The 26,861-nt window shown below is 43.7% G+C and overlaps 1 protein-coding gene across 1 annotated transcript in view; it reads right to left on the bottom strand.

Annotated features, from left to right (window-relative positions):
- The window catches only part of lmcd1 (LIM and cysteine-rich domains 1), a 31,214-nt gene continuing 4,353 nt past the window's right edge, over window positions 1-26,861 (bottom strand). The window contains exons 2-6 of the mRNA XM_072666331.1: window positions 22,167-22,255; window positions 21,310-21,565; window positions 12,916-13,263; window positions 6,019-6,234; window positions 1-5,134 (exon numbers count right to left, since the gene is read on the bottom strand). Coding sequence (XP_072522432.1) covers window positions 4,997-5,134; window positions 6,019-6,234; window positions 12,916-13,263; window positions 21,310-21,565; window positions 22,167-22,255 — 1,047 coding nt within the window. The 3' untranslated portion in view covers window positions 1-4,996. The remainder of the gene's footprint in view (window positions 5,135-6,018; window positions 6,235-12,915; window positions 13,264-21,309; window positions 21,566-22,166; window positions 22,256-26,861) is intronic.

The following is a 26,861-nucleotide window of genomic DNA, read 5'->3' on the forward strand; positions in this document are numbered from 1 at the left end:
GCAAGGTGGGACTGTAACATTTGGGGGCTCGTCCGGGATTACCAAGGGCATTTTTTGGAGCTATGAAGTTGGGCAATAAGGTGAGGAAACTGTTTGTTAGCTGGTTGTAAACTGCTAACTTTGCCTCTTTTATATGTTCCTTGCTCTTTTACCTCAGTTTGAAGACTGTGTGGGAAAGCGGTTAATTTTGAAAGTGAAAATACCACAAAGGACCTACAAACATTTATATACACTGTGGTCTTTGATGCAAAGCACCTCATGGAGCATTCTAATAACTCACTTACATTTAACAGGCTAAAAAATAGCCTACACAAGGGGGTGCTATTACTACTCAAATAATACTCCAATGGTGCTTCACATCAGTAACACTGCGCATCCTTGTTCTTTTGGATCTGTTGGTGTCTATCAATGGTTGTTACTGCTACAACGCAACATTTGTGCAACTCTTTATGACTGCCAGTGTACGTCCAAACACATGAAGGGCCAGTACTGATTGGACAGCCCTGCAGAGTGAGAAATCCTTTTAAATACCATTAAACTTTATAAACGTTTCCATTCCAGTTGGTTTTGTTACAATGAGCATTTCTTAAAGCGTCATACATCCATGATATCAGTGCTATCAAAAATAAGAAACTTGACAAATACTGCATTGTTAAAATTGCTAACAAAAGGACTTTGTCAGAATATCACTCCTAAAAGTTCACAAATACTACAAGGCGCTTCCAGTTCTGATAAATATTGCCATTCTGCAGTTCAAAAGGTACTCAAAGCATCAGAAATCAGCCTTACAACCAAAAATCGAAGCACAAGTTTCTAACGATCATGTCACTCAAGAACGCAAACATAAGCAAAGTTTGATATCTAAGCCACGAAAGGTTCAAGGCCTTCAGCCATTGTGAGATGCCATTAGGGACTGTGCAATCAAGCAGAGCTGATACATCACTGTGAAAGAAAAGCAAGCGCAAGCAGGTTCCCACACGATCCTCTTCTTGAGATACACATTATTTCTGAGCGTGTGAAACTCAATATTCAAAACAAAACAAGTCCATTTACAGGAACTTCACTACATTGTCAGATTCTCACATAAAAGGCACAGTTCTCCTCTCTTTAATGTTCCACCAAAACATCTGTACAAACATTCGCAACAACGGCGAAGCGATACAGGATTCTATTACTTCCAGAAATCCAAACAGATCAGCCTCAGACGCAGCTCCAAGGGCTACACGCGCGGTCGTTTGTGGCATCGTTACGCAACTCTAACGAGTATGACTGATTATGATTATAACTCGGATATGATCAACATCATTTGGGTAATGATAGGGGAGCGAGGAGGGCTGTGTGTAAAATGCCAAACAGTATTACGAGGGTTCAGCTGCGATGAAAGATGCTGCCGTGTGTCAGAGGAAAGGGCTTTGAAGTGGTCTCGGTTTTTATTGGAAAAACAAGTTTCCCACCAGGATGCACCGCATTAGCATAGGAGAACAGACCTAGTGGCCAGACGTAGTTGCTAAATCCTGCCTGATGCCAAAAGCCTTGTTTCTCTGACGACTTACATTTGGAAACACAGTTTGGAGCAAATGGGGACCTTTACACCTTTTAAATAAGGAGGACACAACTTGGCTGGTGTCGTCATCACAGACTTGAAGGTGGAGCTTCTCAGCACTGATGGAGGCAGCCTATCGGTTAGGTTGGCACCTGATGGTTGCCAGTTCCATCCCCTGGGCTGGCAAGATGTAACGATAGGGGAAGTGAAGAATGTGCTTTCCTGAGCTACTAAGCAAGAAACTCTCAATTTCTCCATAGGTGCTGAGGTGGATGCACATCACTCCAGATGTTTATGTGTTCAGCCTCCCTATTCATGAGTGTGTGTGTGTATGTGTGTTCGCTGCCATACAGGGGGTTAATGTGAGGCTAAATTTCACTGCTAAGACATCAACCTTGTGACATCCAAGTGGCTCAGCAGACTAAGACGCTGACACTATGGCTCAAGGATCAGGAGTTTAGATCCTGGGTAATGCTGCTTCGCCATCAGCAACCGCAGCCTGAGGGAGCACAATCACTCGTAATCACTCGTATTGTGGTGCTGGCCGGCACAGGCGTCTCAGAGCTGGGGATCCAGCCTTTTTTTTTCTCCCAACGCGTTGGCTGCCTAGCGATGCTGTACTGAAGGGACCCTATAACCCATCCAACAGCCTTCGAAGACAAACTGGGTTGGAGTTGTACCGCCAATGCCATTTTCATCATGGTAAGAAATGGGAACCCACATTTTACCTCTGTGTTTAAAAATCCCAGTAGAGTCGGCCAAAACCAACAGATACCAGCTGACTGCTAGCTAGCAAACTACATTTTGTTTATATCTAGCACTGGACTGGACGAGTGTCCGATTTGCACTTGAAAGCAATTGCACGATTCAGCTCGAGCAGTGGGAGACCCGCTTCAGGCACATAAATCTCAGGGCAGTCAAACATTTACAAACACACTCAGATGAAAAGGCCTCGCACAGGCCCTGCCGGAACTGCTTCAGAGCCCTCTCCCTGTGAACTCTAGCCTACATGCTCAGAGGAGAGAGGATCTGGCTTGCCTCTCTGACAGCGTCGACAAATGGCCACTTGCGAAACTCATCTGCACAGCCCCAGACGGATCAGCCTGCTGGTGGAGGTGGGGGGAGGAATGTTTTGGCACTGCTGAGAATCTCCACCTCTCGCTGTCCACCCTTAAAACAGTTAGCATTAATGTGCTAACTGCTTTGAACAGAATTACAGGCACACTTTACAGCCAGTGCAGAGCAGTACAACAGAATTCAACCTCCTGCATTTAACCCTTTCATGGCTGCAAACACAGATGACACACTACTGAAGAAGGGCAGTAGGAATTCATACCAAGCAGTGGGCAGCCACCTCAGCACCCACAAAGTAATTGAGGGATATGTGCCTTGCTCAAAGGTACCTCAGCTGCAGATGTTAAGGGAGGAGAAAGCACTGATCATTTGCTCTCCCTCCCCCTAATTACTGACGGTCCAGGGCACTGACCGAGTGACCTTGTGAAATTATGCCCGCTAACTAAGGGGTTTGATTCTCCAACAGGGAGAACAGATGTTATGGAGCAACCGTGGCCTAAAGGTTAGAGAAGTGGGTTTAGGACCAGACGGTTGCTGGGTGTAAAAGATGCCAATAGAATAGGACTTTCTGGAGCAGATCATCGTGAACCTATTGGCGCCATGCCTAATGCCAGATGTGGGCTAGAGGGGTATAAAGCCCTCCAGCATTACGCTGTGGAGCAGTGGAACTGTGACCTTTCGAATGATAGATGGTGCTTGGGGAGTTGGGGATAATGTGGAGTGGTGATCATCCAAAATCCTGACCTCACTTATGCTCTTGTTGCTGAATGCAATTAAATCCTCACAGCAATCCTCCTCCAAAATCTTGTATAAAGCCTTTCCTGGGCAGTAGAGACAGTTACTCCAACAACGGCACAATAAACTCTTTTTGATACCCTTGATTTTGTTAAAAAACAATGAATTAACAGGTGTCCCAATACTTTTGTCCATATAGTGTACCTTTGTATGTCGTTTCAAATCCTTGACTCAGTTTGACAAATCAGATCAGATGTGCTGATTTCTTAGTCCAGTTTTTCTTGACATTAGAATGTGGGGCGTAGTGGGTTCAATTCCTGGCAGACTGGGGTTCAATTCTTCACCTGGACAAGCACTTCACATTACACCAAAATCATTCCCTGGGTAAGACTCCCTCCCCTACCTATATAACCTGGTTCAACTGTAAGTTGCTCTGGATAAGAAGTCTTGCCAAAAGCCATAAATGTCAACTTTCCATCACACCATGAACAGTGTGGTGTCCCTCAGCACAGCTTAGAGCTTTCTCTCCAATTCCCACTGAAGTGAACTAAGCATGAAGTGAGTTTGGCTTCAGAACACACAACTCAAGGATGCATGGGTTCAGATGACAACCAGCCAAGCGGTGAGTCACCTATACGTACATACTCTCGTGTACTATACTAACCAGACATGGAGGTTCCAAAGCGTCTCTGTAGACCAATGCTAACGTCCCACCCTACACACCACATCACCTCTCCTTCGCAGCCAAGTCAAGCCCATGAGTGCATTATATCATAGTGTGAGGCACTGGGGCAGTGTGGTTTCTGTCTAAACACCAGGGCGTGGGTCATGCTGTTTACAAATGCAGCGATGCACAAAAATCGAGTACGACTGAGTCACCCTCAGAGAAGCTGGGGGTCTGGAAAGCGAAGCTTTCATCTGCTAAATAAGAGGCTCGTCCTCTACCGACACACCACACTGTTAAAAAGACAAGATCCTTGAGGGACGTGTGGATATTATAAAGTTTAAATCTCTGGAGGAACTCTTTAAGGTGCTGAAAGGAACCTTCGAGAAGTTTTCTTAGAGAAACCCCTTCTTAAAGTCAAAGCCTTTGCGAAGAGCTAACATTTACCTCATTGAGAGTCAATTTAATAAGTTCTAACAGGCATCTCTAAGAGCACTGAGGAACATTTGAGGTCTGGGAGGAGCCCCTAGCACTGTTAGAAGTATAAGTTCCTTGAGGAACTTCAATTTGAAACTGTGGAGTAACCTTCAAGGAACATTTTTCTTTTAAAACACATTTCTTGAAGGTTCCTCGAAGCACCTGAAGAGATTCCTTCACAGTTTCAAATTGAAGAGCCCCCAAATGTTCCTCAAGGAACGTATTCTTTTAACAGTGTAGGCTCCCGTAGTGGCCTAGTGGTTCTTCAAGGCACTACTCATTCATCTATGATACAAATCTAAAGTCGATACCATAACAATGACTGTTTTTAAAGATTTGCTGATCAGTCTGAATGACGAGCGCTGTATGAATGCTATACAGTGGACGTTCCTTCAGGCTTGAAACAACTGGCAAAGAACAAGTGTGTGCATCCTAACTGGCCCTCTGCCTTCCACAGAGCAGAGACTGGTTGTGCTGGATTGGAGGTTTCAGTCTGGGATGAGTTAGACTGGTTTGGATTGGGGGCGGCCGCCGCAGCCACACTGGACGCTGAGGCTTTGGCCACACTGCCAGCAGCAGAAATGCTCCTTGTGCCAGAACTGCCCGTTCGCTTCCTGATGGAAGATCTCAGAGAAGATCAGCTGCATTCAGGAGAGAAAGAGCGACGGAGAGAAGGGAAGAAAACAGGTTAGCATTCCAAGTTTTTTTCTTTTTTAAAATTAGATTAAGAAAGGTATTTCGCATGCAAGTCATTATTTACCAAACCAAACAAATCATCATTTTTCATCTCCTAACATCTGCATAAGCCAGACAAGGCCTGTCCAAGAAGTTTGAAAAATTGGAGGCAGATGGAAAGGCACACAGCTTTGCTTGCATTCATGCAAATCCAAATATGGGGACAAAAAAACCCTCTCAAATAAAACACCCTCGCTTAATTTATGAAGGATTTACATCCATATTAAAGTGATTAAGTGAATTTGCTGTAAAAAGCTAACCCTAGCAGCCCCTACCACAATCAGCTCGCTAACTGCACACTACACTAACTGGACTATAAAAAACACCCAGAAAGAACAGCAACACTATCCAGTAAAAAATATATATGGCCCCACCCAAAAATTTAAGGTAAAATTACAGTGGTCCGAGAGAGCTCTCCAGGTGGGTACATGGCGCTCTCTCCCATCATTGCGGACATGGTTCTTTATGGAACCAAAAGTGACATCACTTAAAGAACCATTGGTAGCACCCTAATTTTTAATAGTGTAGTGTCGGGAGCATTACTAGTCCTATGGGGAGCTACAAAGGGGTGGCTTAATTGGCAGTACCAAATACTGGAAATATGGAAAAATAGATTTGCTTATGTGGTTTCTGAGGTTTCTGACCTCCAGTCCTGGAAAACCACTGCCCTGCCCCAGCACATCTGACCCAGCTCTTGAAGGCCTGGATAATTAGCCAATTAGATTGGATGAAGGCCAGGTGCATAGTTCCCTGCCCTATCGCTTTAAAGCAACAAAGCGAGCGGCCTCACCTCGTCACAGCCTGCACAGCGGGGTCTCAGGCTCTGGCAGTGATGGCGGCCGCACAGCAGACTGCCCTTCCTCCAGAAGTAAACCAGGTCCACCAGCGCCTCGCCACAGTCCGCACACACGAAGCAGGTGGGGTGCCACAGCTTGTCGTAGCCCGCCCTCTCTGCGTACACCACTGGACTGTCCAGCGCTGCCAGCTCCCCACAGCCGGTGCAGTGCTGCGGAAAACAGGAACAAACAGTCATGTGGAGCGGAGAGTGGGCAAACAGTGGACGAGAGAGGGAGAAAGACACACACCTACACACAGAGGAGGGTAGCTACACAGCACAACAGCAGGTAGAGAAAACCTGATACTGAAGTGCTATAGGTTCTTTGAGTGATGCCATAGAAGAAACACTTAGAAGCGCCTTTATTTTTTTCACCCCAATTTTTAGATTTCACATCCCACTCATTAGTATTCTGCACCCATCATATGTAAAGCTCCTGACACTAAGAAGGTGAGGACTGACACATGTGCAACCAGCCACCGCCTCTTTTCGACCTGCTGCCGGTGCACCGTCACCGGGCAACCAACATACTCAGAGCAAAGCGCCGGGTACCCAGCTCAGCTGCATCGGCTAGCAGATGCCCATGCCGACCAGCATTGCACTGAAGTGATGTGGAGACAGAGAGAAGAGGCCATCAACCCACCCGGAGAGAGCAAGGCCAATTGTGCCATCTCAGGCTCCGGCTGTTGATGGCGGGATTCCAACCAGCGATCCTTGGGTCAAAGTGATAGGTCTGCTGAGGAGGAAAAGAGACCAAAGACACCAACATCTCTGCCTCAGTCACTCACACACACTTTGTTGGTAGCCCAATATTTAGCATTCCAATATCCAGGATATTGTAAGTAAGTTGCAGGCGTCACAGAGCTGGTATGAATATGCGGGAGAATCTCCCGAGTGGGATGTCTGTGATGTGAAGATGTAAAACACTGCCACTAGACAACACTGAGAAAACCTATGATCTGGACCTACTCTCTGCAACACTGGATACAAAATGTCCTTCTTAGCCTGGGCAGCGTAGATGACTTTCAAGTTGTCCCTGCGTTTTCGGTGGAGCGGTAACATCCATCTCCAGGCGCATCCCTTCCAACAGTGCGTGCTCAACCTCCAATACCTCTGGTGTCCACTTTTCCAAAAAAGAGCACAGCCGGTCTAGTCCCTCCGCACCTTCCGGCAAGTTTACCAGCCTCAGGTTATTCATTCGCAACCTCGACTCCAGGTCTGAATTTTTATCCTCCAAGGCTTTACTCTTTGTTTCCAGTGTGTGTGACCGCCTTGTCTTTAGCTGTCGAAATCGTAGCTGGGTTTGTGCTACTTGCTCAGTGCAGTCCCTGATCTCCTTCCTTGAATCTGCAAAGGCTGCCATGATTTCATGTTGTCAGTTGCCGCCAGTATGGCACCCGGTTCTCCACATTCGAGCACACTTGCGGCCTCCTCGGCTTACTTTCATAAGTTAGTTAGCCTCGACTGTTTCGTTGGTTCGGTGGTTCTTACTTTCTCATATCTCGTCTTGTTAGCAATCCCAATGTCAGTGACAGAGCCAAGTGTTCTAGTAGATGTTATCAGAATTTGCAGCGGGCTGATGCTCAACACGTCTTACAAGGTGGCCGCCACACCCGGAACCCTAATACCCCTTAAATTATGCTAATGATTCATGTGTTCATTCATTTCAGCATTTCCGCGAAGTTGCTGACGTCCTCTCAGTAAGTCCACCTTGCTCCGCATCCGACCTGGTAAACTGTACACCGAAGAAGTTACATTCGTTCTTTTCCGAATAATCTGGTGTAATCAAAGCCACATTGTCATGGCAATAACACACAGGCCCCAAACTGAGCATTCCTGTTATGATAAAACAGAAATCAGGCGCAGATGTTGCTCTTGCTTTAATTATTTTCAGGCTGCAGCTGCCCTCCCTGCCTGAGCCGAGCCCACATAAACGAAAAACGACTGGAAAAGGTGGATTTTTTTTTTTTGCTCATTTGGATACTGAAGGTTCGCTTGTTTGCTTACAGTGAACCTTCTATCCCCGCCCCCAGACACCCTGGACAACAAAGTCCCAAAATGTTGTCCATGAACCTGGACCATCATGCAAGCAGTCCCAGGAGAACGTGTCAGCTGCAGACGGCGAAGCAAAAGCATCCGCCCAGCAAATGTATCAGTTCCCGAGCAGGAAAAGGCATCAATCATCTCAGCGGAGTCTTTGAACAAGCGTTCGCTAGCTGTTCACAATGTGTTTTATACGTGACGGGGTGGTGTGTAGGCTTTTGAAATCTCTGTTCTCCTTTCAAGACCCTACGGGAGGAAAAAAACAGAAACAACAGAAAAGAGGCTGCTTGCGTGGTAACTGCGTGCCAAATTCTGGAAATATGAGAGTAGCAGAGTGGTTTTACAGACAGAAAGCCCCCCTTTACACCACAAGAGACCGAGCAAGGACAAATTAGGGTGAAGAAACTGAACACACATGCGCTTCCAACAAAGGAGATCATTGTACACGGTGGTCTTCTGACTAAGGCTGGGTGATACGGCAAAAATACAACAATGCAGACAACATGGATCACAATATTTTAGCTTTTCGGAGACATTCAGTTGCGTCCCGAATTCAACATTTGGGAAAATACATTATTAATAAATAAAGGGAAAATAAGGCATATTATATTGGTGTTTTAATGATGCAGTATGGTTGTATGATAATCCAGTCCAAAAAAAAAACAAAAAAAACACAAGTGTTATGCAAGCGATATTGACAAAAATATTGGGACACCTGCTTTATTGCCCGTTTCTTCTGAAATCAAGGCTATTAAAAAAAGTCCATCCTGCTTTTGTTGGATCAACTATTTCTACTGTTCAGGGAAGAAGAAGGCTTTCTACTAGATTTTGGAGGAGCATTGCTGTGAGGATTTGTTTGCATACAGTGACAATAGTGTGGGCATGGTCAATTTGGATGTTTGATGATCACCACCTGACCTCATCATCCCCAACGCCTCATCCCCAACTCTTTTAAAAGTACTGGACGGAGCACCATTCATCGTTCCAGAGAACACAGTTCCCCTGCTCCACAGCTCAATAGCGCAATGCTGGGGAGCTTTCTACCCCTCTATCCCACGCCTGGCATTAAGACGCTAATGGTACCGCCAGGTTCATATTTATCTAGTCCTATTCTATTGGCAGTACTTCCCTACAGGGACTATACAAGCTGATTGTGTATGGGTGTGTGCATTTGTAGATCTGTGTCAGCAATGCGTGCCGAATTCATTCCTAAGAGGGGGTGTCCACAAACATTTGGACTTAGCATGAAACTGGTGTATTAGAAAGGTCAACAGTGAGGTCAACCTGTAACACCATACAACTACAATATGTGGTGGATGCAGTTGTTTACAGGCTCTGTTCAAGCAGTTCGGCTGTTGTAGAGTTAAGGGCATTGCCCATGATACACTCACACAGGAAAGTGTGATGGTGTCATCTATCGACGATAACCTAACGTCATACAGCTTACTGCCAACTACAGCTGACCGTCTGCACACTGGCATGTGTTTCAAATGAACCTCAATCTACACAGGAAGCACACATTTTGTTTGTGTGCTGCTGCACCATAAACCAGACATGTAATCCCCTTCAGCGATGCCTCCATGTGCAGCAAAGAGGCAGTCAACCAACAGGAAACTCCAGGGTTTGCCTTCGAGACTACCTCTGAAAAAAAAAAGGAACCGGCGGGATTTTTACAGGCCTATAAATGTGCCTGACAAGACAACTTAAGAGAAGCACTAATTTACACACTGACTGTAAATCACAGCGTTGAAGCCGCTCGGAAGGCTTTTAAAAGACACTCCGTTCCCTCTGTTCACCCAAAATGACTCTGATTGATGAAGCCTGAGAACTGTAAAACTTTGTGTACTGATGGCTATGCTACGCTAATGCTTCATCTTATCTCCACGAGTCCATGATTATCATGTCTGTGTGTAACGCTCAACAAAGTCCTTACATGAAAGTCTGTCCCCACAAAGCAGCTGTCTCAGAAACACCCTAGTGCAGTTGTTTCTAGTCAAATGAGACAAGGCTCCTTTACTTGAACGGGGAAAGGTCAATGAAGCTAGCTAGGTGGTTGGTGTGGCACAACAGATAACACCACCACTGAATTACAACACCATGTGGGAGACCAGGGTTCGATTCCCGGTCTGGGTGACTATGCTGCGCTACACCAATAAGAGTCCTTGGGCAAGACTCCTAACACTACACTGACCCTCCTCTGTAATATGAATAACCTTGTAAGTCGCTCTGGATAAGAGCATCTGCTAAATGCCGTAAATGTAAATGTAGGCTAATGTTTCCAGGTATTCGAAATCACACATCTTTAACACCTGCAGTGGCATCAGGTGCTTTCTCACCTGTTATATAACCCCAGTTTAGCATTGTTAACATTGTCCCAGGTTAGCAATGTTAGTGTTACTATTTGACAACCACATATTATACAGTATTTTGTGCCTCCGAACTCCATGGTAACGCGTCCAGACAGTATTGTAGAAGTGCTAATAACTGTATAATACCACAATATGCAACCATCTTGGATTTTGAACCCGACCTTCCGGATATGACATCCCGCTTTGGGAGCATTCCAGTTGAAATTTCCTACATTTCAACATCCCAGTTCAAATGGAATGTAGCATATGTGTGCTAGGTAGCACAATCGCCAATTTACCTAAAGTTGTTAGCCAGTCTGTCTAAAGTTTTACTAAGCTTTTAAAAACAAAGCTTAAAAACTTACTAAAGCCCTTCAGAACATTATAAGGGCTCATTATTTGAAACCATGTCGAAACTAGTCTAACAAACCTTTTCTCATTCTCAAGCTGGTTTTGAGATACATTCACAAATCTAAGAGAAAGCTGTCCAGAATAAAATAATGTAATTTTCGACTGAATACACAAACGTGACTTGAGGACCTGTTAATACAGTAGCTTATCGAAATAAATGATTCAGTTAATAATCCTAGTATTATTCAATGAATTATTTGTGAACCGTTTGGTTTAGCATATTGTGTGGAGTCCCACAAGGTTCTCTTCTGGGGCCTGTGAAACTGATGTTAATTATGAAAGTAATGTAGTTATGAGGGTGATAAAGTATGGGCTCAAATACAGGATCTAAGGGTTTAACACCCCTAATGCTTCCCCTAACGTAGTCCGCTAAAAATAATGCCATAAAAAGCCATTTTAAACTTGCTGTCTGAACTTGAGGTTTACCAGAAAAGCGCTACGCAAGCAGCTGGAATTTAGTAATTTGTTTCCAAACTAAGAAAATTGTATTTTAATAGTGTTTAAACTTCTAATAAAGTCCTTTAGACTGATCCTAGAGCTCAACAAACATCAGTTCCTGAGCTTTTATATTCTAGATATACTAAAAGGTTCCACTGCGTTATTTAATCTCTGCTCTTTTGATTCGGCTTCATCTCAAGGTAGCTCTCAGCCTCCTTCAACTGCACAAGACCTGCTGCCCAGTGTTCGGCCTCAATCACAGCCTTGATCAAACTGTTTGCTCCAAAATCAAGACAGGAACGTTTAATGTCAGCAAGAAAAGCGAGCGGCTAAGCGTCTGCAGATGTTTACTCGGAACATCAGCCCTGATAAGCAGAAGTGGATAATCAGCAAATTGCAGGTGGTCGCTAAAGACCTTCGTCTGCAGTTTGAACTAATTTAAGATAGAAGGCCAATTTACAGAGACTGTGCTCCAGAGGATCCACTATAAGAAGCGCCCTGTGTTACTCAAAGCTGCTTCAGTGGACTGTTGACTGTTGCATTTTGGAGCTCCACCTGCTGTATTCCATGTTTTCCTGATTAACGTATGGAAGACTCGACCTTGAGGTACAAACGCAGTGTTTTTACTTGCTGCAGCCGTGCTCTATTTGTTATAGTAACATGCGGCGGATGTAATGCACGTGTATAGCTGGTCTGCATATTTGAATTCCCAGAGCTCTGGAGTACATGGCATTAATTATGTCTAAATCACATGGCTGCGTTTCAGTTCCTTGGAAGACTGTCGAGATTCCCATCACGACACTGGCAGTTAAGAGTGAAAGTGATGGATGGGTAAAGACAGATACAGCAGAAGAGGGGGTTGTTAGAGCAAAATTTTAGTATGGGAAATGGAGCTCTAACCAACAGAGAATCTTGAAACAATTAAGGATTTTCCAGTTCTTCCAAAATATGGATCTTGCATTTTCCAACTTGGCCCAAATCACAATAAGAGAGAAAGCATGTGTTTGTGTGTGTGTGTGTGTGTGTGTGTGTGTATATGTGTATGCACATGTGCTGCCATAAAATACACACTAAGTACTAGGGGTACTAGGTGTGTGAATCTCTGACCTCAAAACGACTCAGTTTGATTCTATAGAGAATGATTCAATGCAGTATGAAATACACAAATGTGACTTGAGGACCTATTTACAGTAGCTTATATATTTAAAAAAATCAGTTATTAATCCTAATATTGTTTAGTGAATGATTTGTTAATCATTTGGTTTAGCATATTGTGTGGAGTCCCACAGGGTTCTATTTTGGGGTCTGTGAAACTATTATATTATATTATGTTAATTATGAAAGTAATGTGGTTATGAGAGTGATTAAGTGTGGGCTCAAGTGTGGGTATTACTCAGTAACTACAGGGACGTTTGTAGAAACTGATGGGGCTATTCTTTGATAATAGAAGTTTGTAATAACACTTCGGTGATAAACCCGCGGTGATAAACAATCCTAACGTGTTCATACCTAAAAACATCAAAACTACAATTATATAACCAATTATGACACTTCATTTTAAACTAATGCAGCTGCCACCCTGAACAACCTCTCGGTCAACACTCAGACTTACGTATTGGCTCTTCTTGCTGTTCTCCTCCAGTGTTCCATTGGTGGTAGGCTCTGGGTCGTGAGGCTCCTTGGGACTCGACTTCTCGTTCTTCTGCTTGCCAGCGTTCTCTTTGGCTGCTCCACCTTCTCCGGGCAGTGCCACCTCCCCTACTCCCAGTGCCTCCTCTTTATAGTTCTTCACAAACTGAGCCATGGCTTTCACCTCAGCCTCAGACAGGCTATGGCAGTGCGAAGGGTCCTGATCGTAGACTGGAAGCTGCCTCATCAGCTGCCTGCGTCGGTACAGGGCGCCCTCCGTCCCGGCTACAGGTCGTCTTTCTTCTGGGAGAAGCTCCATGTATTGCATAGCCTAGTTGGTCATGTAAACAAGCATGCACACACACACACACACACACACACATTAACAAAAAGAAAGTGAGAATGAGAAACAGGAGGACATACACAGTATGGCCATAACTATGTGGACACCTGATCATCACTTATATTAGCTTGTTTGACTTCCCATTCCAAACCATGGTTATAGGAACTTCACGGCTACTACAGCGTCCACTCTTCTCGGAAGGCATTTCATGTTATTTTGGAGTGGGTCAGTATGATACAGAGCCCATTCAGTCAAAAGCATGAGAAGGTCTGGTCCGTCAGTGACGTTCCAATACATCTCAAAGGGGGTCAATGGCTCCCAGTGGCTCAGCAGTGTAATGTGCTTCCACTATGGACCAGAGCCATGCTGCTCTGCCATCAGTGACCAGAGTCTGAGAGGGCACAATTAGCCATTCTCTCTCCGGGTGGGTAGATGGCGCCCTCTCCTCTATGTTGGCCAGCACAGGTGTCAGTTAGCTGGTGTGGTGGAGCCGGTGGAACCGGTGCTTTTCTCCGAGCGTGTCAGCTGTCGCCGGCAGTTCTCTAAGAGGCGGTGGCTGACTTTCCATGTGTTGGAGGAGACCCTCCTACCCTCCTTACCCTCCTAGTGTCAGGAACATTGCTAGTGCTAGGGGGAGCTATAAAGGTGTGGGCTATTGTCGGGACCAAATTGGAAGAAAAAAGGAAAACATTCTGAGCCATGGAAAACCATCAAGAAAACGTTCCTGTTGGTATTATGCAGTGGTCCTGTTCCTCTGGTACCTTCCAAACCCAGATTCACCATTCAGATAGTGAAGCGTGGCTCATAACTCCAGAAAGCATGTTTCCAGTGCCCTAGAGTGGCAGCATGCTTAACACTACTCCAGCCAGTGCTTGATATTATGCATAGAGATAGGTGTATGTTCAGCTGCTCGGTCATGGAGGTCCAGGTCATGAAGTTCCTGATGTTTAGTTCTGTGTTGTAGTGTACATTGCAGCCAAGGATGGGCAATTTTACATGCCTCGTGCTTTAGCTTTTAGCGATCTCGCTCTGTGAGTCTGCTGCTCCTAGATGCTTCCATTTACAGCAATAGCACTTACAGTTGACCGGGGCAGATCTAGCAGGATAGAAATTTCACTGCCAACTGACTTGTGGAAAAGATGGCCTCCTATGACAGGGTTCACTGAGTTCTCAGTATGACCCATTCTAATGCCAAGGTTTGTCTCTAGACATTGCACGTCTACATGCTTCATTTTATACACCTCAATTAAACACCTGAATTGAATTAGCAGGGGTGGCCTAAACTGTGGCCACACAAACGATATATGAAACGTCAGACTGGAATGAATTGGTTCTATCTTTCCTGAACGTAGCTAAAGCTCAAACGACTGGGCTATGACCAGACTGGGTCTCTCAGCTCTTCGTAATATCAGCAAATAAAAACTCTCTGTTGCATTTGGCTCCTGATTTGTAAAAGCCCTACATAAACAAGCAGGAATCCCCAGTGAACTCTCCTAAGACCAAGCTGGCCCAAACATGAAGCAAGCAAAGTCTCCTGAGCCCAAACAGCCTAAGACCTGCACTGTATTATTTATGCAGGATAATCTTCTCACAAAGAGCCCTGATTTGAGAAGGTAATGTTTCCAAAAAAACTGAAGAAAAAGACAGGCGATCCATTCATGCAGGAGACCCAGAGGAGGTTCAACCTCCATTCCCTCTCTGTCTCTCTCCAACCCACCCAGGCACACAGCAACACTGACTCTCTGTTAAACCCTCTTTATGATTGTGTTCAACACCACTGCTTTAATATAAACTTTAAGGATCATTTAACAGCCATTATGTGACAAATATAAAAAGGCTTCCTGGGAATGTTCCAGTTCCAAAAGGCAGAGGAGGAGGAAGTCAGGCTTGGGGACAGGACAGCTTTTCTTCATGAAAGCTTGTCCCATTGCTGCACTACTTCTATACTGAATCTACCTGAGAGGGGTTCCAAACTGGTCTTAGATCAGGTCAGCTCAGGATGTTTTACATTAGCAATGCTCTCGGCTCTACGAGGGTAAGGACATGCTTGGAGGAAAGTGCCAGGTCCCCAGCTCCACCGCACCAGCCGGCTAACACGCCTGTGCCGGCAAGTGATGAAAAGAGAGAGGTCGGCCAACTGTGCTCTCTCGGACTCCGGCCGCTGATGGCAAAGTGACATGACTTGGGATTTGAACTCACAACCCCCTAATATTAAACTTTTTGGTCAGTGAGCAAAGTTGTGTTTGGAGATTTTGTAGGAAGAACATCTTTCCAACTGTTAAGCATGGGGGTGGATGGATCATGCTCTGGGTTTGTGTTGCAGCCAGTGGCACATAGAACATTTCACTGGTAGTGTTGGAATGATTTCGATTAAATACCAGTAAAACAGCTGAAGATTAAAAGAGGATGAGCTTCTACAGCAGGGTAATGGCCCTAAACACACGAGGTGAGGTGGTTTTGTCATGGCCTTCACAGTCGCCCGACCTAAACATCACCACAATTCTGTAAATAGACCTCAAAAGAGCAGTGCAGCAAGACAGACAAAGACTCTCACAGAACTAAAAGCTTGGGAAGAATGAGCAATTTAAAAAATCTGACGTACGCCCTATTCGGACGGGTTTGGTTTTACAGAAGGAAGTGGGGTAAGGTAATTATTACCGGAGTTTCTCAGTAATTTTAGTCCTGTATGAATATCAGTCAATTTTACACACTGGTGCTCCACGTCAGTAAAGATTCTGTCACCTCTTACTTTCTGTAAAACAACCTGTAAAAAAATCACCTCAGTTAATATTGATCCTGTACAAATCGGCATGTGGGTAAATCCGTCAGATCTTAAGTATGAAGAGGCATTTAGTTTCGCAGTGAATAGCCTCGGGAATCTAATCGCAATTTAAGTCGGTGGCAAACCTTTCATTATTACTATGAGCGGATTATAAGACTGGTTATCAACATGTTGTTTTGGAGGTGGCGGCATCGTGTAAATGGAATAGCCACTCCCATCTCAGTCTGCAAATCAATCATACATGTTACTGTAGTAAAATTCCATTACTCCACCTCCCTATATCAAACTACTCCCATTTGAATAGGGCTTTCCTGCCTTGTGTATTTACCAACTGCAATAAAGGCCAAAGTGGAAGTTGTTACTACTACTAATTCCTGACCAAACTTTTGCTTAAGATAAGATAAGATAAGATAGTCCTTTATTAGTCCCGCAGTGGGGAAATTCCCAGTGTAACAGCAGAAAGGGATAGCAAGACACTCAGTTACAAAAAAATTGGACAAATAATTTATACTATATACACAATATATATACACAATATAAATAAGAATTAAAAGAGCAATAACAATACTATTTACAGCAAAAGACTCTTAATTGCACATGGGGGGGGGGGGGTATTGCACATAGTATTCCCTGAACATGAAGATGTGTGTGTAGTTAAGTGTGTGTGTATGTGGTCCGCTGGGAGCAGTGCTGGTTGTGTAGTCTGACGGCAGCAGGAAGGAAGGACCTGCGATACCGCTCCTTCACACACTTGGGGTGAAGCAGCCTGTCGCTAAAGGAGCTGCTCAGTGCTGCCAGAGTCTCATGCATGGGGTGGGAGCTTCAGGCCCTTTCTTGAAACAGTAAAAGATGAAAATAGTAAGTAATCTTGCTTAAAATACCAAAAATCTGTTTAATCTTTAACTTTATGCTGCTTGGAAATCAGATCTTGCCACTGTATTATTAATCTCGCTCAAATATTTAGGCAGGTTTTATTAATTAACAAAATGTGATGGATTATGCCCCCCCAAACAATCTCTCAGTGCACCCCTTGATTATCCCTTTAGCACAAGTCTGCATAACGTCTGTACTGTGCACTAAAATAGCATGCCAGATCCCCGAGAAAATCAGGCTGCTGCTGGTTCCAAGCTAGCTCAGCGTTCTCTTAGCAAATGTGTAGTTAGGGAGAGCTGACTTGTTGAGTGAGTGAATCAACATTACGAGTGCCCTGGGCACTATTTACAAGGAATTCATTCCTTCTGTAAAAGAAAGCTCAGCAGTGGTCCTCTTGGTGCAGCAGATGCTAACAGAGACCTCTCTGTCACTAAGCGAGCCTGCCTTAAAATAAATGCATAATTGAGCATGCCTTGAGCCAGCTGGGCAGACGAGCAGAGCGCTATGGTTTCTATATAAGCTCGGTCGAGCCCGGTGGCAGTTTAGTATGCTCACAGCTAGGCCTGTGTCATTATCTTCTCTTTAGACTAGCGTCCTGGCAGGTTTTGACCAAAGCCTCGAGGCTATCCGCTGCACCACAGCCATCCTCTGGGTAGCTCTACTGTTCTTCAAGGCACGACGAGGCATACTTTAAAGCGACCACAGATATTCATGAGCCCTCTGAAGGAAAACCTCTACGTCGCTCCGTATGGAGTCTGTGCTGGGAGAACAATGGTGCTACAGTTCTTTACTGCCTGTAAGTCGTTTATAAGACGGTGGTCTGTTACAAACGTGGGGAGGTAATTGTGATAGCTGTAACAACAGCCACAGCACAGCATGAAGTGCTGGTTAAAATGACTGGAAAAACAATGATTTTCCAGTATAAGTATGATGGTATTAGTATAAGTATGATGGGCTCCGAGTGGCTCAACGGTCTAATGCACTCCCATTATGGTCTGGGGGGGGGCACGAGTTTGATCCCATGCTGCTTTGCCATCAGTGGCTGTAGTCAGAGAGAGCACAACTGGCCGAGCTCTCGCCAGGTGGGTAGATGGCGCTCTCTAAATGATGTTGGCTGACACGGGTGTCTGTTAGCAGGTGCGGTGGATCTGAGGACACATCTGCCCGGCAATCAGCCCGGCTGCATCGGAGAAGACATGACTCTTTCTGATGGTAGATGCTGTATTTTGACTTCAGCTGTGGCAGCAGGAGCTACCTGTAGGTCTCATGATGACATGTAGCATTGTCATCATGGCACTTCCTCAGGCATCCTGTGGTCTGTTGGCAGTTGTTTCACATGATGAAAATGGCTTTGCGGCCAGTGGAACAGCTGATTTCTGAGTGTTCTGGGATCTTTTTAAGCTCATTTCCAGACTCATCTGGATCCAAACTCCTTTCTGAAGGCCTCAGAGAGCTTCAAGAGCAACAATCAAGAGCAAACCAAACTAAATGTCTGAGGTTTGCTAGGCCGTCCCATCTATATCAAATAGACACTCCAAATTCCTCCACGGCCGTCCTGCCAGACCAGCTATGGAGAACAAAGCTCTCAGACACAACTGGATCTCAGGAAAGGAAAAGGTACGGGTCTAAAAATCCAGCCTCTCTCCCCCTGAGAGATGAAAGTCCTTCGCCCCGGCACACAGCGGACACGCTTCCTGGCAGCCAAGAGCAGAACAGTAAAGCAGAAGGCTCACTGCCAGGTCTCTAACCCTCCACATACTGCCATTGGCCCAACTAGCAGGACCAATCATAGCATGAAAATCCCCCCCCACCATCCCCACTACCACCACCACCACCACCTCTCTGACAACAGAGCGTCTGGCCAGGGTGAATTAAAGCTTTGTATAAGAATAGGAGCAGTGACAGCCAGGCTTTGTGATAGAGAAAGGTCAGCTTCATTCCCCAGGTGGTGGCTTAGAGAGCATCAGAACGTTCCAGTGACAAAGCAAAGCGTCCTGTTCCAGGGTTTAGGTCAGTGGACGTTAGGGGTGCTCTGATATTCATATTAATAAAATTATCCCTTTTATCTCAACACTCTTAAAAATTAAGATGCTTCAAATGGTTCCTTAGAAGATGCCCTAGAAGACCTTTTAAGGTTCTTCACGCTCACTCTTTACATCTCTATTACAAACATGATTCTTTATGAAACCAAAAGTGGTTCTTCATTATAATACATTATAATACCAAAACAACAGCCTCCTCGGCTATCCAACAAGATATCAACAAAGTTTGTTGGACAGCCGAAGCTTCGGGTCATGAACACCCAGTATTAGCTTTGGCCTACTAAACTGATGAGAGGCTGGAAGTTCAGCAGACTGCCGTCAATCATGCGATGCAGCCTGTTAAGGAAAGCACTGAGCGAGGTCTATTTTTTGCCTGACTTCCCAGTGGGTTTTCCTGGACCAGCGAAACAAAGGCTGTCTGTCTCGCTGGTTATGTAAGAGTACTATCACTGCTCCTCTCTTGATCCCCTGTCATGAAGGTAGCACTTAGCCTTCCTTTGTTTAGCACAATAACAATGAACAGTAGCAAGTGAAGTTTCACAGCGATACAGCTTTTCTAATCACAAATTCATTTTTTAACAATTTGCATCCATACTTTGATCCCTGTTTATTTATGTGTGTGTTCATAGCCAGACAGTGCCCTCTTGGAAATGTGGCCTTCCAGGGCTCTTTAGTAAACCAAATGGTTATACATAGAACCATGATAACCTGAATGGCTCCTTACCTGACAAAATGGTTCCTTCACAAAATGGTTCTACTTGGATATATGGTGGTTCTATGCAGCACCAAAAGGGGTTCCAGGATTATTTCGTAAGTGAAATAAAGGTGTTTGTGTGATGACTCTAAATGATGGTCCTATTTGTACAGGTATCGCTGCACAGTAGAACAGTGCTCCAGCACTCCAGAGTCTGCTAAATCATCCTAAATGTCTTTTGCAACCAAACAAGGGTTTAGTTTTGCATTTCTAGCAACCCTAAGAGCCAGGGGCATTAGTAATTATACTTGATTATATGAAGGTTATATTATGATTCTTATTATTATTACTACTATTATATTAGTAAAATTACTGTCTCACCCATGCATGAAATATTTCCTTTAAGGCATTAAACTACGTGTGAACTATAGCTAGGACTTATCGTTGTATTGGCAATATGACAAGACTCATTTTGCAAGCTTGTGCTATCAATGCCCCCTTTTCTGACTTAGCTAGCATTAATAAAGCCTATGCTAATGTAACTGACACCTTTGCTAGTTTCACTAATGCCTTTGCTTCAGTGGGCTAATATGTTGTTGGTAGGTTATCCGGATTATAAGAGGCTTTAACCAAAACATACAGCTATGAGCTAGCATTACCGTGTCTGTTTCGTGGCTGACTTTCTTTTAAATGTCTGTTATACCGCTATCAAAAAAACCAAATAAACTGGCTCTGACTGAAAGCTTTTAGAAAGACACTCTGGCGTTATGGGAAATGTAGTGCCTGTAGTTGATTTGCATGGCGTGTTTCTTCTGCTCACTATAAAAATTACTTGATTTTAGTCATGATTTTAGTAAACTGGGTGTAATGACGCCCCGATGCTAAGAGGGCGTTGTTAACTGCCATTTATTAATTACTTGGAGTGCCCAAACTTTTGCATGATCCACTCAAAGTGAAAACACACACTAATTTTGCTTAAAATGTTCATATTTCATCTTTATCTTTATGCCTTCAGCTGATCTACTGATTGTATAGCCAGTCACAGTAGCTGATAGTTTGACCACAGGTGTGCAGACGTCTGCATGCCGCTGTTTACACACTTATAATATATTATAATAAATACTGAGTGCCAAAATGAGACTTCTACTAAATGATGGTTCAAAAAACGGAATGGAAAGCATTCAGCCAGTGATCCACCATTATGACAGGTCAAAGAGCCTATAAAGAACTATTTTGGCTCAGAGTTTATGATGTGACCGTGGCACGCTTCAGCAATCTGACTGGCTAATGCTCAGGGAAACTTGCTTCTCATTTGCATGGACTCTAGAGAAGCTGAACTTTCCACATTTCTGTCATCCTCCTGCCTTTCCAGCAATGCTCCTCGCAGAATCGTGGCTTCTTCTACAGCAAAGTGTCCAGCACAATGTGGCGTTTTCCCTATTCTCCATGAATCAGACACACCTGATTCAGTGTGGATACCTACAGCCTTTATACTGGGCTTCCTTTTTCACCTCCGAATCTGTTTGGAGCGTTAACCACCATGATCCAACTGCGATGTGAAGAACATTGAACTGTGAAGTGTATTTTGAACTCTACGTGTAGGAACATTTGTAGAAGACAGGCCCAGTCTAGGCTTCTCTCACCAGTTTCTGAGTGAGGCCCGGTGGAGCCCAGTCGTAGGTGATGGTGTTGAAGGTGGGGTCTTTGCGAGACACAACAGGGTTGGTGATGATCATGCGGTTGCGTTTGTACACCCTGAGGCCGTCTCCGCCCTTCACTTTGGTCGTCAGGTGGGCGTACTTGGAGTCCGCTAGCAGACTGCCCATCTTGCGGTCGTCCTCGACGTCTGAGCTGGGAGCGTGGTCTTCCTGGCTGCAGTGGCACTGTGTGCAGGCTTTTCTGTTGGGAGTACACATACGGAAACCGTCAGTCAGCACATGCCGGGTGTGTTTCGGTTCCTTGCTGTGACCGGTTGGACTTGAGTGCTGGGTTCCTGGAAAGCTACTTATGCTCTTGGATTTGATATTTTAGCCTCATCGAATAGATTAAGAACACAATAAACATCACAAGAAACTTTAGCGACCAGCTTTTTAGCAAAAAATACTTGGAACATTTGGTATAAGTACTTCATATCTGTTATAATTACGCCCTGTGTCGTGAGCCTAGAAAGCGCTGCGGGATCAAAGCATGGAGTAAACTAGAAGATGCATTTCCATTGTCAACAGCTTACACGACATGCACTTAGCGGCGCTTAGCTTATATCAGATCAAGTGCAATAACCTTTTACAAACATTTCCGTTTGCTCCAACTCGGCTGGGCATTTGCCGCGAATCGTCTTTCAAGCTTGTGGAAACCCAAACAGAGACACCCACAGAGGGTGGTGACACGCTCGCGGCAAATCGAGTCGAGCATTCCACAAATGTCGAGGGGAAAGAGCGAGGGAGGGCTGGGAAGCCGTTTCCTCGTTTTCTTTACGTTTTTAGCAGAGAGAATAAATCACCTCCAGGAATGTGGCTGGAATCCAGAGCAGATCCCTTTACATGTCAGGCACACCGCACCCCGTCCTGCTGGCGGCTGCCCCACTGACATCTGGGGGGGGGGGGGAAGAAAAGCCAGAGGCAAAAAAAAACAGAAAGGAGAGAATCATTATTCAGAGAATGGCAACAAAGAGAAAAGTCTCTGGTAGAAGTAAACCTCTTGGGTCCACCTTATGAAGCTGTGAGGGTTATTTAGATACAACCTGGATAAAAATAAGGTTCATGTCAGATACATTAAGATTCAATATCTGAAACATCTGTCTGCCTTCTCAGTTTTGCCCTGGACTTACGAGGCAATTTCAAGGACTGGAAGCTTATAGTCTGCCTTTTAGCATTATGCAAACTGCATGGCTAAGTCATTCCACACTTGCCACAAACCAAGCGTATGTGCTTGTCACTGTATGACACCCTGTTATCTCTAAAAATATATAAACATGTTAGGTCCGAATCCCGTGATATGCTCCTTGCCATCAGCAGCCGGAGTCAGAGAGGGCACAATTGTGCACAACTGTTCTTCTGAAAATGCTGTACTGATGCTGTACTGTACGATTAACAGCTTATAATAGTCTTTAATTTCCCTCCCAGTTCTGACTGGTTGACCCTTTTTCTTACTCGCATTATTACTCCAAATGTACTTTGACAGTTGAGCCACCAGACAGTCATTCAGTCACAGCCAGACACGCTGGAAGGATGTTTAAGAGGAAATCCAGACCTGCAGTGTAACAGACGTTAGTGTCTGATCACATTTTACTCATGCACTGTGAAAGTCAACGGAAGCAGAAGGTTACTTGTGGTGACTCAGGCATGCCGGGACACAGATTCACACTGGCCCAGACACCACACCACACTCAAACACACTGACACATTCAAGTGTGCATGACAGCACTCGGGAACAGAGAAAGCTCTCTCGCAAACACTGTTCACTCATAGTCTCCCATGACTGCGATGATGTCATCAACCTCCCAGACCTCCCTATTATCTGTAAATCTGACTGCGTCCCCATGTAGTCCCATTCGGAAATCTGATATGTGGCCGTATGTGTACATATATCATAAATGACTGGGCATATATTGCAAAATTTATGTACATATATATTGTATGCATAGAGTTAATATGATATATTGGACACCTGTGCATAATGTGTGGACCATACATACATTTTTGATTGGTAGGTAAATACATTTACTCTTGCTACTAGTATACTAGTAAATCTCATTCATATATATATATATATATATATATATATATGAATTAAATATTTTGATAATGTCAATCATTCTGGATTAATAGACCAGTAAAAATGCTCCAAATTACTTGAAATTAACTCTTATATTACATTTACTTCTATTCAAAGCATTTTTATAAAATTACCATTAACACATTCATGTTTTTTATTGGGCAGCAACAACCTAACATTAATTATACATGTAAACCATATGTACTATATAAATATATGGCAATATACTAAAATTCTTTTGTATTTTGCCGTCCCATAAAAATCCCTATTTTTAATTTTTTTATATAATGTGAATCTAGCAGTTGCTCTTCATATTGTCTCAAAATTTTAGCAATAGAAAAATGGACCAATAGAAATGCTCAAAAATGACTTCAATCAAGTATTTTCAGAAATATGAGGTTTTTGCAAGACATTTATAGTTAAATATTTATGTATGTATTTGATAAAATGTCATACATGTCACTTATATGTCAATATGTAACAAATATATGTTGGATCTAAAGGCATTCCACATATTCTAATATACAGTTTGGAATATACGTGGAATCTATATAAATCTATGTATTTCAAATGGTCACAGTATTGTTTCTGCTAAACAAATAAGTTACAAGGCTGGCTATACAACAATATGATATCTTCTACTAGCCTGAGCTGCTTGTCCTAAAGAACCAGGACAAGCACAAACTTGCTACCCTGACCTTGTGGAATGATTACATGATCCACAGCTGGTGTCTCTGTTTGAAAAGTGTAAAACAACCTTTCCTGACCCCGACGCCAAGTCTTGGGGCCTTCGTGTTTTCCCCAGAGCCTAAACAACAAACAATCTTCAGTGTGTTTCCACGCGTGATTACAAAAGTAGCCCTCAAGCTGTTTGTTTTTATATGGAACCAAGGCCAAAGCCTTTCAGAGACACAGCAAGTATGCTAGTGTAGCTTTGTCAGAAGATGCTGAGCCACTTTATGCTAAATTTGTTTATAGTATCTGATTACAGAGAGCTTTTTGTGTTAACTCAACTTAGTTTAGTGAAATGTTCTCCTAACTCACACTGTCTGCATCTTACATACTGAGTTACACTTACATTTAAGGCATTTTGCAGACGCTCCTCTCCAGAGCGACTTACCGATACCCCTAGCTAGTTTGTATCAGCTAGGATCCAAAAGATACCTCTAATCTCAGACCCTACTAAATACAAAAGTCAGTATGAAGACCATAATACTCAACACTACACTTCACCCAGTCCTCTTGGAGTCTTCTGGAATGAGTTGCAGCTGAACAAGATGATTGGCCTGTGGCTCCTCCCCCTTAATTTGTTACTATTTATTCCCATCTGCGTGTTAGAACTGCACCCATTACATGAGGGGGGTTCTTTCTTCTTAGGCTTCTGACCCTGGAGGGCTGTGGTGTTGCTGGGATTGGAACTCATGATCTCCTGATGATCTCGTGATAAGCAGGCAGTTAGACAGTCGCTCCATCTCTAGAGCTGTGAAGCCGTGTTTCTGTGTCTCAGAACTGTGTTTTTATGGAGTGTAATGTCACACATCTAGACCGGCCCTACGGTCTAACTGCGGCTTATCATCAAGTGTGTGGTAATAAGTTCAAATCCCAGCAAGGCCTTCACTGCACGGACGCACTCCACTGTCAGTCATGTGACGGGGGTTTCTAACCTGCAGATGGGAATAAACAGTAAACAGATTGAGAGGGAGGAGCCTAAAGACTAAAGACTACACAGACTACAGAGTATTTAATCAGTTTCAGCTGCAGCTCATTTGTTTTTAAGGCTCAACTCAATATGTAATGTTGACCAAACTGAGAAGCAGAACTTAATAATGTGAGTTAGGACTAAACTTTTGTATTTCTTTAATTACTTCACAATTTTTACAGTGTAGGAGATTTTTTTTATTGGCGATACATAAGCATTTATGTAATTCCTTTACATCCCCACATTCTGGATTAAAAGGTTAAAGCCTGAATGTACATTTGAGTTAGATTGACAGGCAGAACTCTCACTAACAACAAAAACACACCAATTCTGGCTTTAATATCCTTCACCAGCTTTACCTCCCATTTGGCAGTGAACGTCTTAGCTAAAAGGCTTAATTTGAGGTAAAACAGCAATGAAATGGCCTTAAACTGTGGTCTGGCATTCTCTCATGGTGAATCAGGGCATGTTAATGACACATTTTTTTATGTCAATAAATGAAAAGTATAATATTCAGTCATGTCAGTTAAAGCTGAACTGCAATTAAATAAGATAGATCCCGGTTTGGTGATTTACACAAGGTGAATTATCTGTGTCTCTGTAATTACTCAAAAAAAAATTCATACTGGATTAAAAGCACAGATTTTAATATCTCAAAAATATCCAACTGTGAGTGGCTATTTTTGAAATGTCAAGCCCGACACCTGCGCTCTGCTCTTTAGCAGTAAGCATGTGTTTGCTTGAAGAGCTCTGTCCTCTCCGTTTGGCTGCAAAGGACAGTGTGAGAGGACGGGTATGACAAATGTGAAAGGGAGATAAATAATAACACCAGCTCCGAGCCATGTCTCGCATTGCCCTCTCTGAGGTCGTCTGTCAAGCGCTTGTTCCATCAACACGTACAAAACCCCACCATGCGTCTCATCACCAGACCTATATGAGCCACCAATGGGAATATCACTCTGTAAAGACCATGGCTTAAGCCCAGTGATGAAAGGTCGGGGAAAGAATAGCACCGTGAGGGCATGCAAAACAACGCTTCACACATCCGCAGTGATAAAGCCCTTTCTAAGCATCTCAAAAAGGCAGATTTACCTCACGGCTCTTGTGGTAAACAGACAGAAGAAAACAAAAAAAATAATAATAATATATATATATATATATATAGTCACAAAATATATATATATATATATTCTGTGACTAATTCTGATTAATCACAAGTTAAAAGTCCTTGAATTTTGGGCGGGAGAATAAATATTCCTATAAATATTCCTAATAAACTGTCTAGATGAATCCAGCTTTTTTTCTTATAGCATCTCAGTGTAGTTTTGAGAACTTTAACCTCAAACTCAATGAAGCTCAGGCACAGAAGCTTTAATAGAGAAAATGCTTCAATGACTTTTTAGGAGATAAATGAGCGATCAGTCATTGGGCTGGATTAAGCTAAGAACTAGGAGAGGAGCAGCTGTGTGTGTGTGCTGAGGGAGGGCTGAGAGAATGAGAGGTAGTTATGAGATTGAATCCATATTTCAACATAAATAAAGTGTAATCTATCCTCTGAGCTCAACAGTAGCGTTGCTGTGTTTACATCCATAAATAAAACACCCATAAATAATACGTCACTGGCCTCTGTTAAGAGAGAGACCTACGGGAGGGAGTTAGGGGCCAAACTTGGTTAGATGATTAACCTGCGTTAAAAAATATATTAACTCAATAAGGTTAATG

Source organism: Salminus brasiliensis, chromosome 21, assembly GCF_030463535.1.
Source record: "Salminus brasiliensis chromosome 21, fSalBra1.hap2, whole genome shotgun sequence".
NCBI classification, from domain to species: Eukaryota; Metazoa; Chordata; class Actinopteri; order Characiformes; family Bryconidae; genus Salminus; species Salminus brasiliensis.